Source organism: Acinonyx jubatus, chromosome B2 (assembly GCF_027475565.1).
Source record: "Acinonyx jubatus isolate Ajub_Pintada_27869175 chromosome B2, VMU_Ajub_asm_v1.0, whole genome shotgun sequence".
Classification (NCBI taxonomy): Eukaryota; Metazoa; Chordata; class Mammalia; order Carnivora; family Felidae; genus Acinonyx; species Acinonyx jubatus.
The window spans coordinates 88,363,573-88,376,822 of NC_069385.1; the positions used below are offsets into that span (position 1 = coordinate 88,363,573).

General features: G+C 35.0%; 1 protein-coding gene across 5 annotated transcripts in view; it reads right to left on the reverse strand.

The window, feature by feature from the left end:
* ADGRB3 (adhesion G protein-coupled receptor B3) overlaps nt 1-13,250 on the reverse strand; it is a 727,056-nt gene that overhangs the window by 313,777 nt on the left and 400,029 nt on the right. For all 5 annotated transcript variants that reach the window (XM_053222612.1, XM_053222611.1, XM_027057493.2 and 2 more), the window contains 2 exons: nt 4,048-4,197; nt 3,185-3,260 (listed from right to left, as the gene is read on the reverse strand). In XM_053222612.1, coding sequence (XP_053078587.1) covers nt 3,185-3,260; nt 4,048-4,197 — 226 coding nt within the window. The remainder of the gene's footprint in view (nt 1-3,184; nt 3,261-4,047; nt 4,198-13,250) is intronic.

Below are 13,250 nucleotides of genomic sequence, written 5' to 3' on the forward strand. Positions count from 1 at the left end.
GCAAGCCTAACATTATTCTGTGTATAGGAAATGCGGTTTTTAAAGTTTCAACAGATAATTAGTAAAATGATCACTCAGGAAAATGTGTCATGAAAATTTGGTAAATGATGACTAAACATAAAGAGCAAATTTGAGTATTTTTTTCATGATGAATAAGAAGACATTTCCTTTCCTGCGGCATCTGGGTGGCTTAGTAGGTTAAGTGTTAGAGTCTTGACTTCAGCTCAGGGCATGATCTCACAGTGGTGGGATTGAGCCCCATGTCAGGCTCAGTGTGGAGTGTGGAGCCTATTTGGGATTCTCTCTCTCTGTCATTCTCTCTCTCTCTGCCCCTCCCCCACTCATTCTCTCTCTTTCTCTCTCTTTCAAAAATAAATAAGCTTTAACAAAAAATAAATAAATAAAATATTCCCTTTCCTATTGGGTTCAATTCACATAGTACAATTTATACGGTAAAACAACAAGATATATATATTTTATTCCTCTGCTCCTAAAATAGTTGTACGGTATATACCCTAAATGTCTATGTACCTAATTATTTTAAAAATGGCTTATGTAGACTATTCTATCAGATAAGACAATTAATTATTCCAGTAAACATTTATGGGACCTTTGTTACTTACTAAGCATTTTTCTGGAGTTTCAACAGTAAAGGAGATGTAAAAGAATTCAGACCAGTAAGGTTAGCTGGGTTGCAGCTTAGTAAATGTTTGTTCAGTGACTTGAAACAAAGACATAACTCTTGTCGTTTAAAAGGCTTATTCTTACTTAGCAGATCTATAATTGTACAGTTACTAACTCAACTTTCTGAAATAGTTTTTTGAAAGGAAAAAAAGCATGCCTGAGAATGCTTCATGGTTACATTTTACTGTACAAAATAAAAGAAAACGAGAAGTAAATGCTAATGTCTCACCTTCAAATAGTACTTAAACAAACATTTAATCCTGCATGTTCCATTATCATTATTTCTTGTCAATGAATCTAAATGTGAATATTGTTTTCCTTTGGTCATTTACCTAATTACTTTATACATAGAAACTCTGAATAGGTATACATATTCAGAGTTCTTATATAAAGGTTGTTGAGGACTTTAAAGAATATATCAGAACTGCACAATTCTACAATTTTACTACAATAAAGACAAGGAAATTTTGAAATCAGAAAGAACCTTTGAGTTCAACTTCACAATTTACATATTAAAAGTTCAATGATTTGCCCCCAAATTAATCTAAATCCGTTTGCTTCACAGATGGTATTACAGGAGTCACTGCTCTGGACAATTCCCTGCTTTATCCATTAAATCACTCATTAAAATATCCAGTAGTCTACCCTAAATAAAATTTCAATTCCCTTGACCATAAATTTAAGAAGCATGGAATAACCTGGCTTTATTTAAGTGAGTGAGTTCCATGGTATTATACAAAACATGATTAATCATAATACAATCTAACTTTGTTAGTTCTGTAGGAAAAAAAGTAACTCACTATCTAAAGCATTTTATGTTGAATATTTTACTTGCATTCACTATATCACTCAGCAGCAAATAGGGTGGATATTGCACATCACGCTGCTTATATTTTGTTTGTTTATTTATTTATTTATTATTTATTTATTTATTAAGGTGCTTCTGTTTTACAGCTGAACTAAAGGAAGGCACTTGCTGAGTGACCGGGGCAAGTTTAAAAATTTCTTGTTATGTGAAATTAAATTTAAAACCCGAGTCATCTGATTCTAAGTTAGTGTCTAGTCTAGAGTTGTTGAAAGATTAGCTTCATACAAATGAACTCCTTATGGAAATGAGGGTCTAACTTTGAGTATCTGGGTACGTTTAACTTTACCACATTTCTTTTCAAATGAACATCATACACAGAATTAGAGGCAATGTAACCAGAAATCCATTTTATCTGTAATCCTGCATACCAATGTGTTTTAATCAAACCAGTGGAAAAGTTGAGAGAAAACTTATTTGTTTTGAAATCTGTTGTTGGTAGAACAAAAGCAAATACGGACTGATTCAAACTCAGAATGCCCAAATTCCATCCAGAGAAAAAGGAGTTAAAACTATACTTCCCATAGTTATCTTTCTGGTTGAATGTGAACCTGCATTGCATCTAGAGGGTCACTCCATGACTCACCAAGTAATATACTAATAATTTGCTGCACATGGAAAGATTTTTCCCAAAGAATCATAATTAGTCACTGCCGCTGCAGAAAACTTAGTTGCTTCCTTGCAAGGCTTTTTTCTGTTGGACTGAACTCTAATTGTGTTTATTTACAATGCTATTTGTTATGCCCCAGGTATAACTGTACAGATCATTCAGTCTTTCTTCCCTAAAAAGTGGAAGCTTTATTCATGAGGGTGTGAGTAAGAGCTCACAACTCACTGTTGTGTTGAACTAAAAACAAAACAAAACAAAAAAAACCCAAAAAACAAAACAAAACAAAAAAACAAACGATTGGTCTCAGACCTCCTGAAGGAGATGGGGTGAAATGAAAGAAATCGGTCATCCTGAGTGATAGCATCACTACCCAAGTAGGTGTGAATGATGTTTTCTGTGAGATCAGGTAAAGTAGTTAAGACAATACAGCAAATAAATTAATGTTGGTAGAATTGCTATGTGTAATTGTTTCCTTTAGTGTCTGGGAGGAAAGAAATCAATGGATTTCTTCCAAAAATAGTTCTCTAATTGAACAACAGCATTTTTTCTTAATGTAGCTATAATTGAATATTTATTTAGAAGCAAATTGAGATCTTGTGCAAATGAAGAACAAAGCATGCATTCCCAGTCATCATGGCACTCCTTTAATTTCATGTAATGCTGATGAACAGTACCATTAAGTGCAAATAAAGAGAGAAGACAGATTAATTTTAAAACGACCCATTCTATTACAGAGACTTCAATTTTTTCTTTTTCTTATTTTTTTCCCTCAGTCTTAAGGAAAGTCATGATTAGTTATAAAAGAATTGCAGGGCTATAATCAGAGACCAAAATTGTCTTTTCTAGTTGTTTTGAAGTGCATAATATGCTAATAAGCTGTTCATTAAATTGGTATTTTCTATTTAATTTAAGAAAAGGCTCTTTGTATTAACAAAGCTTGTTTGACTATTTTCATAGAATGGGCTATAATCACATTTTTGGAATAATTTACAAAGATTATAACAGCTTATTACTTCGTAGCTTACCTCAAAGTGGGCAAAATTAGATCTAAGTTTTTGTATAGGACTGCTCCAAGAACAAATACCGATGATTCATCTAATTCTAGAAAGAATGAAATTAAAAATATTAGTGAAACGACAAGAAAAATACTGTCTTATAAAACTTTAATCTGCTCATTACTAGGGGATTCCAGTACTTGCTGATGCAAAGCCGAGTAGAAGAAATGTTTTCTTAACCATGCATGGGGCAGATAAGCCCACACACCATACATATTAATGGTAGCTCTAAAAGATGTGTTTTCAGTGGCTTTGTGTCTTATGAAGTAACCTTTCTTCACCAGGCTGAGATCAGAGGCAGCTGTAGGTGCAGCTAAGGAGCTTCAGAGACAACTTTCTTTTGGAGTTTAAGATATATGGTCAAGATCTCCAAGGTAAAAATCAAGACTACAACATCACTGTTGAGAGTAGCCATTAATTTTAGAGGCTTCTGAAGATGTTCTTGAAACTTAATTTTTTCTTAAATTTGCCTTTACATACCAAAATAATAACTACAAACCAAAGCAAAATTAAAAATGACTGTAGAAAGTGGTATGTTTCCATACCTCAAATTAAAATATTATGCCACATGCTTTACATTGGGATAAAACTGACATTACTAAGACTTAATTATGTCAAGGGCAGATCTATAATTTGCATTTTTCCATTTTAATAGGTCCTTTCCACCAGTAAATTCAGATTTAAAGACTATGTGTAAGTCTTCTGTATTTACAAAATTAGACCCATGATTGCAGACTAAGTTGTTTAACATAAGCAGATTTGTATCTAGTGTACTATTAAATAACCTTATTAGAAATGTTTTGTTCAAAGCTCAAATTATGTCACATATTTACCTTTTGATGATACAGGAGTAAAAATGCTTTTTGGAATGACTACCCTATCTTCCGAGTTTCTTGCCCAGTCAACCATTCCCTTTCGTCCTTTCATTGGGAAGTTGATGTCTGTTAGAACAGATGCTGCAGGAAGCTTCTGAATGCTAGCCACTATTAGAAAAGAAGTAATAATGTTAACTAAGATCTTTCAGTGGAATCAAAATTGATCAAATTACACCTTGCAATATATTCAAAAAGTTTTGAGCCAAATTATATTAATTAGAGCTGCAAAACAGACTTATTTCCTAATATTAGACAATAATCATTAAGGTTGCCAATTCTTTTACTTATCAATTTAGATTTCTATTGCTTTCCCCAGGAATCATTCACATGGTCAATGGGGTGTATTCTGAGAGCAGCATGTACTGCCACGCGGTTGTTCAGAGTTGACTTCCATTCCAATGGTTATAAGTTCATACTGTGTTTTTTGCTAAGCATTTTGATTAACACATTTGATTCACAGACTGAAATTTGTGTTTATATCTGAACTTTGTTCTCGGAACAAATTTTCTGCATTTACATGTGAATGTCATCTTTGAAAGAAATTTTTCATGGATTAAATGGGGTACCATGAAGGCATGGAAAACAAAGGCATATTACTCTTGAAGACAGAACTGTCATAATCCAACTAATAAAGCACCAGTAATGCTATAACCACAGAGACAGTATAATATGCAAAAATATTTATCAAGTAGATTAATAACACAAACTTTTTAAAACAGCCCCCTCCATAATTGAAAGTAATAAATGGATACTTAGAGTGTAGAATTGTGTGTTTACTTGCAATAAGTATTTTAATATATATTGGAAAAAGTCATGAATGATATGTTTGGTAATGCCTGAATTTTTTTTATTATATCTAACAATTATATATGCACACATGTATACATATATACATACATAATAAAATTATAAACACTTAAGTACTTATTGATTATATACATTTTCAATTAAGAAATGTAATTTGTACAACTTTTACAGAGGTTCATACTTGTTCTACATGAAAGTTTCAGGTATCTCATGGAGGATTTAAATAGATAATGAAAAAAACTATAGCAGCCATTACAATAGTAAGCTAAAGTAAGAAACCATTCAGCTCCTCATAAGTGGATTTCATTCTGAAGAAACTTGTAATTCAAATCGAGAGAATGAAAATTAGAAATTTAACAATATTAGTTGTATAAATATATTGCAACACTGGCTTAGTTCCAAATTGAAATGGTTATGTATTATCGTACTTTACTAAAGCTCTTTCGGCTATTATAGACATCCATTATCAGCATAGGATGAAATTTCATTTGGCCTGTAATTTGACATAATAAGCTTAAAAAAGGATTTTGCTACTAAATGTTGAAAGAAAGAGGGTGCTGGGTAACACATAAATTAGTTATGGATGTTACATGCTGGTTTTGAATAACAGCTATAATTATTCTGCTTTCTTTAATTTTTCAAACAATATAGTCTTTGTTGTCCATAAATAACCCAGTTTACATGTCCTAAAAGGTCCAAATCCTCCACTGCAATTAGATGGACAGGTCAGCAAATTGGTAGCACATTCTTTCTTGAGGGTCCTATAAGTTTTATTTAATATGCAAAATTAAATTCATTTACTACCAAATTCCTTAGCTCTCACTTTGGTTTTCTTGATATTTAGAGGAAATTTATTTCACCTCTTTGCTCTAAAAATTGATGAAAAGAAATTAAGATGTTTCTGACTGTCACACAATTGGTTTCTGTTATAAGGGAAAATAAATAAGAGATAAATTGTTGAACCCTGAAGTCTAATAATTCCTCTGTTACTATATTCCTTGGATAGAAAACAAAAAACAAATGACCAAAAAGAAGCAGTAACAAATGGAGGAAGCACATTCTTTAACAACTCTATCACTTTATCCTGAATAAGCTCTAGTCTAATGGCATGTCCTTAAATATACAAAATTGATAGAATTAAACGTGCATGCATCTCATTATTATGAAATGCACTCATTCTTCAATCAATGGTACACTGGTTATTGAATTATGACTATATAGGTTATATTGTACTTTTGAACACAGTCTAGATTAAACAAATATAAAAATCAATTAGGATCAGCATTTAATTTGTGCAAGAAGTCCTTTAAATTGCAGTCTTGAGCATAGGGAGTACATGAAAACAAACACTTATTCATTGATTTTAGTAGAAATGTAATTCTTAAAGTAAGATGATATTTTCAATAAATGCATTATAAAAAAGGATATGACTTCATAGGCTGATGAGATTCAAATGTTAGTATTCAAATTATCAGTGTATACACGTTCTTTAAAATACAAAATATTTATAATATTACATCTTTACCTTAAAGCTACCTAGGAAGATGCCTTAGATGACACTGTAGTTCTTCATGATCCTGACATGATTAACAAGAAAACCCATTTCCATATAGCAAAAATAGTTCAAAGATGACTTTTATTTCCTCCTTCTTTCAGTCCCTGTACCAGACACTTGGACCAATCCAATCCTCAATCTCTTCCCTCCTTCACTGAGTTTGAGTGTCCAAAACCTTTAGGTAAAACTCAGATGCAGTCTTTAGGGAACTGGAAAGCGCAGATGTTAAGTGAATACCAAAGAGGTAGGATTAAAAGTGAATGCTTTAAACTATGCCAAGTTTATACAAATATGTGTCCAGTGCTGACAAAGGAACATAAATGCAGAGCATAAGTGCATAGTCTACACTCTGTTTCTGCAGTAATTGCTGCATTAAAACTAGTCATTGTGGGTGGTTAGATAAATAGAGCATCTTTCCTCAAAAACTGAGAAAACGCCTTTCTTACAGAAGATTAAAGTGCTTAGAAGAAACCACAAAGGACACAGTGTCCCTGAACAAATAGGCACATCTCGAATGCTACAAGAATTATCCTAAATTCACTGTATCGTGTTTTCATTACAACACTAGATTTGATTTCTTATGCAATAAAAATAGGTGACTCATCACTGATAAACCTTGCAGCAAAACCAGCTGCACTTTCATTTTCCAATTTTAAAACTTTCATTTTGAGTTTGGATATGCAGCATAAAATTCCTCCTCATGAGAAAGCATAAGGAATCCTTGCAGACTCTAAAAGCACAAGGTCGGTTTTTTTGTTTGTTTTTGTTTTGCTTTTGGTTCATCAAAGCAGGGTGGAGCTTTGAACCTTGTCCCTAAGGAAAATCATGAGGTTTTAGCACTTTGCCCTAATTGAGGTTCTGGAGAATGGCAACTCTGTCATGTAATGTCATGTCAGGTAATGTGAATGGCCCACATACAAAAGCTCGGGTTAGTTAATATGATGCAGCAGTTGCATCATGGACAAGAATGGAGGCACGTAAAAGGAAAAGACTAGAGAGCCAAAGTACACCGATGAATGCTGGAGGGATGAGAAAATGGGCAAATGAGGGCTAACAGGGAAAAACCACAGTTTTCCAGATGGCTTAAGTCTGGACTCTGAATCTGGCCTGGGATTCAAATCCTAATATTTTAGAGTATAATATCTTGTTTGTTTGTTTGCTTGTTTGTTTGTTTTTCTGGGCCAGTCGCAGTTTCTCTTTGCTATTTTGTGTAATTATGGAAAGCATACCCTACCACTCCCAAAAGGCTCCTTTTAGAAGATAAATTTCATGTTCATCTTATAAATTGTGCAACACTGGGCATTGCCTAACTTCTTTGTGCCTCAATTTTTTCTTCTGTAATATGGGAATAATATTATCCACCTCACTGAGATGCTGGAAGATGAAACTAGTTACTATATGTCAAGAAGTAAGTCAGATGCCTAGAACAGTATGTGGGTAATGCTGTGTAAGTGTTAGCTATTATTTTTAAAAATTTTTAAACATTTATTTATTATTGAGAGACAGAGAAACAGAGCATAAGCATGGGAGGAGCAAAGAGAGAGAGAGACACACACACAGAATCCAAAGCAGGCTCCAGGCTCCGAGCTGTCATCACAGAGCCCGATGTGGGGCTCGAACTCACGAACCGTGAGATCATGACCTGAGCCGACGTCAGACGCTTAACTGACCGAGCCACCCAAGTGCCCAAAAGACATTCTTTTTTGATTGTGCTTCAGTGACTCTGGCATGAGATTATGTATTTAAAAGTTTATGTTGGTTATCCAAAGGTAGGGATTGCATTTAACCAAAGGTCGGGATTATACTTAAAATAGAGCTCATCCCTTAGTACTTAAATGTGTCACCTAGGGAGCTAAGGTTCCTTCTTACTCATTCTCTTTCCTTCCTTCCCTCCCTCTCTCCCTCTCCTGCCCGCCTCCTCACTCTCCTCCTCCCTCCTGCTGCTTCTTCTCCTTCTCTCTCTCTCCCCACCTCTATGTCTCTCTCCTTGTCTCCCTCCATCTCTATCTCTGTCTCCATCCTTCTGTCCCTCTCCCTTTCCTTTTCCAATAGAATCTTCCATAGGGAAGAGGTTGGGTTCTCTGGTTATTCGGCCACACAAAGTCAGCCAGGTTAAAAATCTCAGTTGGAAAAGAAACTTACTACATCCTAGGTGACAGATTCAGTATTGCCATTGCAGCCAAGGCCACAGTCTGCAAAGAGAACTTCAAAAGCACTACCCTTATGCAGTGACCTAATTAGTGCAGCAATTCACATCGTATAAGTGAGTGGCGGAAACTCCCAAACAAGGGAACCTTATCATAAACAAAAGTGTAGATGGATACAGAAAAAGAAGTTTAAGAGATGCCTTAAAAGGGATATTGACGTTTCCAAAATATTTAAAGTTTGCATCATTTTTCATGTTGATTCAGAGGGAACAACTTACAAATTGGGTCTTGACTCATCAATATGAGGAAATTGGCTAGTTATCAAAATGGATTTGCTTGTGGAAAACATCACTCAGTATTACTAGATAGTCACTCCACAGTTTTGATATCCCATACGAAAAATATGGCAGGGAAGGAAGTATGCACTGCATCAGTGTGTTAGAAAGTAACAATTAGTTTTGTTTGTGTACCTAATGCAAGCACAGAGGGGCTGAGCAAAGCCTACATGTAGTGTTATCTGTTGGCATTTAGCAGCTTAAAAAGCCATGGCTTTTATATTTATATAGAAATGCTGAGTGCTTTATAAAATACTGAGGGCATTTGGGAGGGAAAGGAAGGACAGCTGACATTTATTGAATAGTTGCCATGACCTTGGCATTTGTTAGACATTCCTTAATCTATTCAACAAGTATGTATCAAATATCTTCTCTGTGCTAGGCACTGTTCTTAGCACAGCACTTAGGCAAGTGCTTTACACGTAATATCTTATTTAATAGTTAAAACAACCCTTATTTAATATTTAAAGCAACCCTAGGAGGTGTCATTATTATCAGTATCCTCATTGTTATTATCCCTACATTCATTTACAAATGAGGAAGTAGACTCTGTTAAAGTGGTAACATTGTGATTCAATTCTCAGTTTGCCTACTCAGAAGTATATGATTTGCACTGTGTGGTGCAGTTTGATTTTACCTAACAAATCAGCAGCAAATTTACTTTGTCTTACTGTAATATTTTTGCACTAAATATAAAAGACAGACATAATAATTCAATGAGAGGAAATGAAGCTATTCTCACGTGTCCAGCAAGAGATCAAAACTAGATACTACTGAAGAATGGTGATTATCAAAAGGGCAAATAGACACGTACTTTAATTTGTCCAGCATATCTTTACGTTCTAACATCTCCATGAAAAATCACATTCCTGTGAGTGGTTTACAGGAAACAGACAATCAAACGGTCAGTTTTGGTTGTTTTTCTCATTACCCTGTCTCCCCCATTTACTCTGTCTCTTTTCCCAAAATGCCAAGATTGGAAAGCCCAAGAGAAAGAACAGGTTTGCTAGAAAGTGGCGTGCAGCCATGACTTCCCAGGAAATGGAACCACTAGGCAGGGGCATCTGAAAGGACCCAGTGCTCTGACAGCATCTATCAGTTCTATCCCGCCATCACCACTAGAGTGAAGCATCCCCAAGTCCCAGGACCAGCACACAGAGATTTAGATGAGAAATACTCTTCTCTTTAGGAATTTACAGATTTTTCTTTTTAAGAGAAAAAGTAGGATCCTCTGATTTTTTTTAAAAGTAGACAAACTAGACGGGCAGTCAAAAAAGGACCTATATGGCATATTGAGCATACTGTTTTCAACTTGTTACTTTTTAATGACTTACTATGTGTAATGAAACTTTAAATACTTAACCATTTTGCATATTCCTTTCCAGCATCAAAATTAAAAAAAAAACTTGCAAATTACTTGTGAATCATTAGCTTCAGACTCTGTTTTTTATCCATTGGCTGCTTTGTATCCAAGCCTGGGAGACTCTGCACAGCAGGGCACATTCTTATTCCTGCTCACAGTACTTTTGCCAGATTTTAATGCTCTCCATGGAGGACTCCCGTGGCTTGCTCTCAGGTCACCCCTACTTCCCTAACATGTAATCATGCCTATGCACATGGTACATCCATAGCCTACATGTGAGTCTCATTAAAGCTAAATCGTCTCAACCAGGAATTGGCAAATTATAGCCCACAGGCCAAATCTGTCCTATTAGCTATTTTTTGCATGGTTTGCAAGCTAAAAATGGTTTTCACATTTTTAAATAATTGAAAAAATTCAAAAGAATAATAATATTTCTTGGCATGTGAAAATTATATGAAATTCAAATTTCAGTGTCCACAAATGAAGTCTTGGAATACAGCCACAGCCATTCATGTACTTACAGTCCAGGGTTGCTTCCATGCAACAATGGCAGGGTTGAATAGCTGCACTGAACACTGTATGGTCCACAATCCTAAAATATTTACTGTTTGGCCCTTTGCGGAAAAAGTATGCCTACATCTGTTCTGGACATATGCTGAAGAGCTATTTTTAAATATTACAATTTACCTTTAAAGAGAAACACATTCTAAAAAACACATGAGTTTCTGTACTTATTCTGTTATCTATTACATGTTCTTCCCACCTTTTCTTTCAGTACTACACTGAATATAGTGGGGATATTTGAGCTGATTCCACCATTTTTCTTTTAGTTTTCAAAAAGAGTATGAATGAGTGTTTTACAGTCTTACAGAAACAGTCATTTAAAAAAAATGTTCATCTTCTCTACACAAGTAGTTCATGATTTTACTCCTAACACGAATGAAAAATAAAATGTGATATGGTTAATCATTCTCGTATGTATACCTGAATAGTAAAAACAAATCAATATAGAAAATTTTTTAGGAAAGAAGTTTTCCCTCTTCTCCCAACCAGTTAAATTAAGAACAGAATTCCTTCAGAAGAAGGATCATCAGATGATAATCAACTCAGTATTGAGACAAAGAGAGAGAGAGAGAGAGAGAGAGAGAGGGAGAGAGAAATATTTTGTACATGCAACATTAACTTCTTTCTCTTTATATACACACATATGCATGTGTGTGTATAATAAGAAAGTTTTGATATTTAAGGGACTTTCAGTATTACTAGTGAAGAAATAGCCAAGGACCTACTAGGAATTAGGCACCAATGCAGGCAACAAACAACTAAAGCCAACAATTCAAGGACTTCCCAAGATAGTGACTCATCCATTCCCAGAAAAGTAATAGCAACAGACAGTGCTAAGAGGTGAAAAGGGAAAAGAGATCATTGTAGACCGAGAAATTCATTCTGGAAATTCATTCATCCAACAAATCTCTATTGAGCCCTGAGAATATTCTAAGCACTATTTTGATACTGAGTATTTAGCAAGTGAACAAGAGACACAAAGTCTTTGCTTTTAAAGAGCTCACAGTGGGGAATACATGCAATTAGTAAGGGAACAAACAATTCAGATGATGCTAGATTGAGAGAGGTGGCATAAAAGAAATAAAGGATGAGATGGAACACGCTTGGCTAAAGAAAGCTTCGTTGAAGAGGTACAGTCTGGGCTGTGGTTTGACGGTTAAGTATGGCAAAGGGAAGAGGAAACTGCCTATGCTCTGCGAATCCAGAGCCTGAAATAGGTGTGTAATGTTTCATACATATCAGAACAGTAGCATCTGGGTAGGAGGAATGACATGAGGCTTTAAAGGCATGAAGCAAGGAAACTTAATATGTCCTAGAGATATAATAACATTTCTAATAGGACAGAAAGGTTTAGGCAGAGAAAGAGGAGAAAAAGCAAAATAAGATATTGTAGGCTAAGGGATCTAGAGCATGATCAAATTTAGAATTTGAAGATATAATTAGATGCCTTCTAATTAGAAATAATAATTGACAATGTGGACATGGATAAGTCCTCCTAAAGAGAGAATATAATGAGCAGATTAATTTATTCAGCAAATATTAATTGAGCACCTATTACATGCCAGGCACAGTTATGGGCACTGAAAATAAACCAGTGAACAAAAAAGTCAGTCTTTGCCCTCAAGGGACTGGCATGATATCTGGGATTGGTGTGTGTGTGGGGGGGGGGGGGTGGATAAAGACAAGGAACAAATATAACTAGCCAGAATGTCAGTAATGATAAATGATATGATAGATAATGAGTGAGGTTGAGAAGGTTTACTAAATAAGGAAAACTTCTTTGGTAAGCTGGCATTTTTGCCAACATCCACAAGAAGTGAAATGGTGAGTTATGCAGATATTAAGAAGAGAACAGGAAAAAAAAGCTGAGAAATGTAGTTTAGGAAAGGCTCACTTTAGGGGGTAAAGAGAAATAAACATAGAAAGACATCAAAAATTATGGGGTGCCTGGGTGGCTCAGTCAGTTAAGCGCCCTATTATTGATTCCCGCTCAAGTCATGATCTTCTGGTTGAGATATCAAGCCCCTCATCAGGCTCAGTATAGAGCATGGAGCCTGCTGGGGATTCTCTCTCTCCCCCTCTCTCTGCCCCTCCCTTAACCCTTTCAAAATAAATACATAAAGTTAAAAAAAAAGACACCAAAAATCAGTGGAGAGAGAGAAGAAAATTGCAATCATGAACTAACTTAAGAATGGAGAGATGCATTTTAATAAGGAGAAAATGGCTTTATGAGGGGTCAAAGGTTTTATAAAGATTATGGAGAAGAGCCATTGGTTTGGTTTTAAAAAAAAATGGAAACAATACTCTAAGATTAGTTTCAGGACATGATCTATTGTAGAGGTTGGTAAACTTTTTCTATAAAAGGCTCAACAGTAATATTTTCAGCTTTG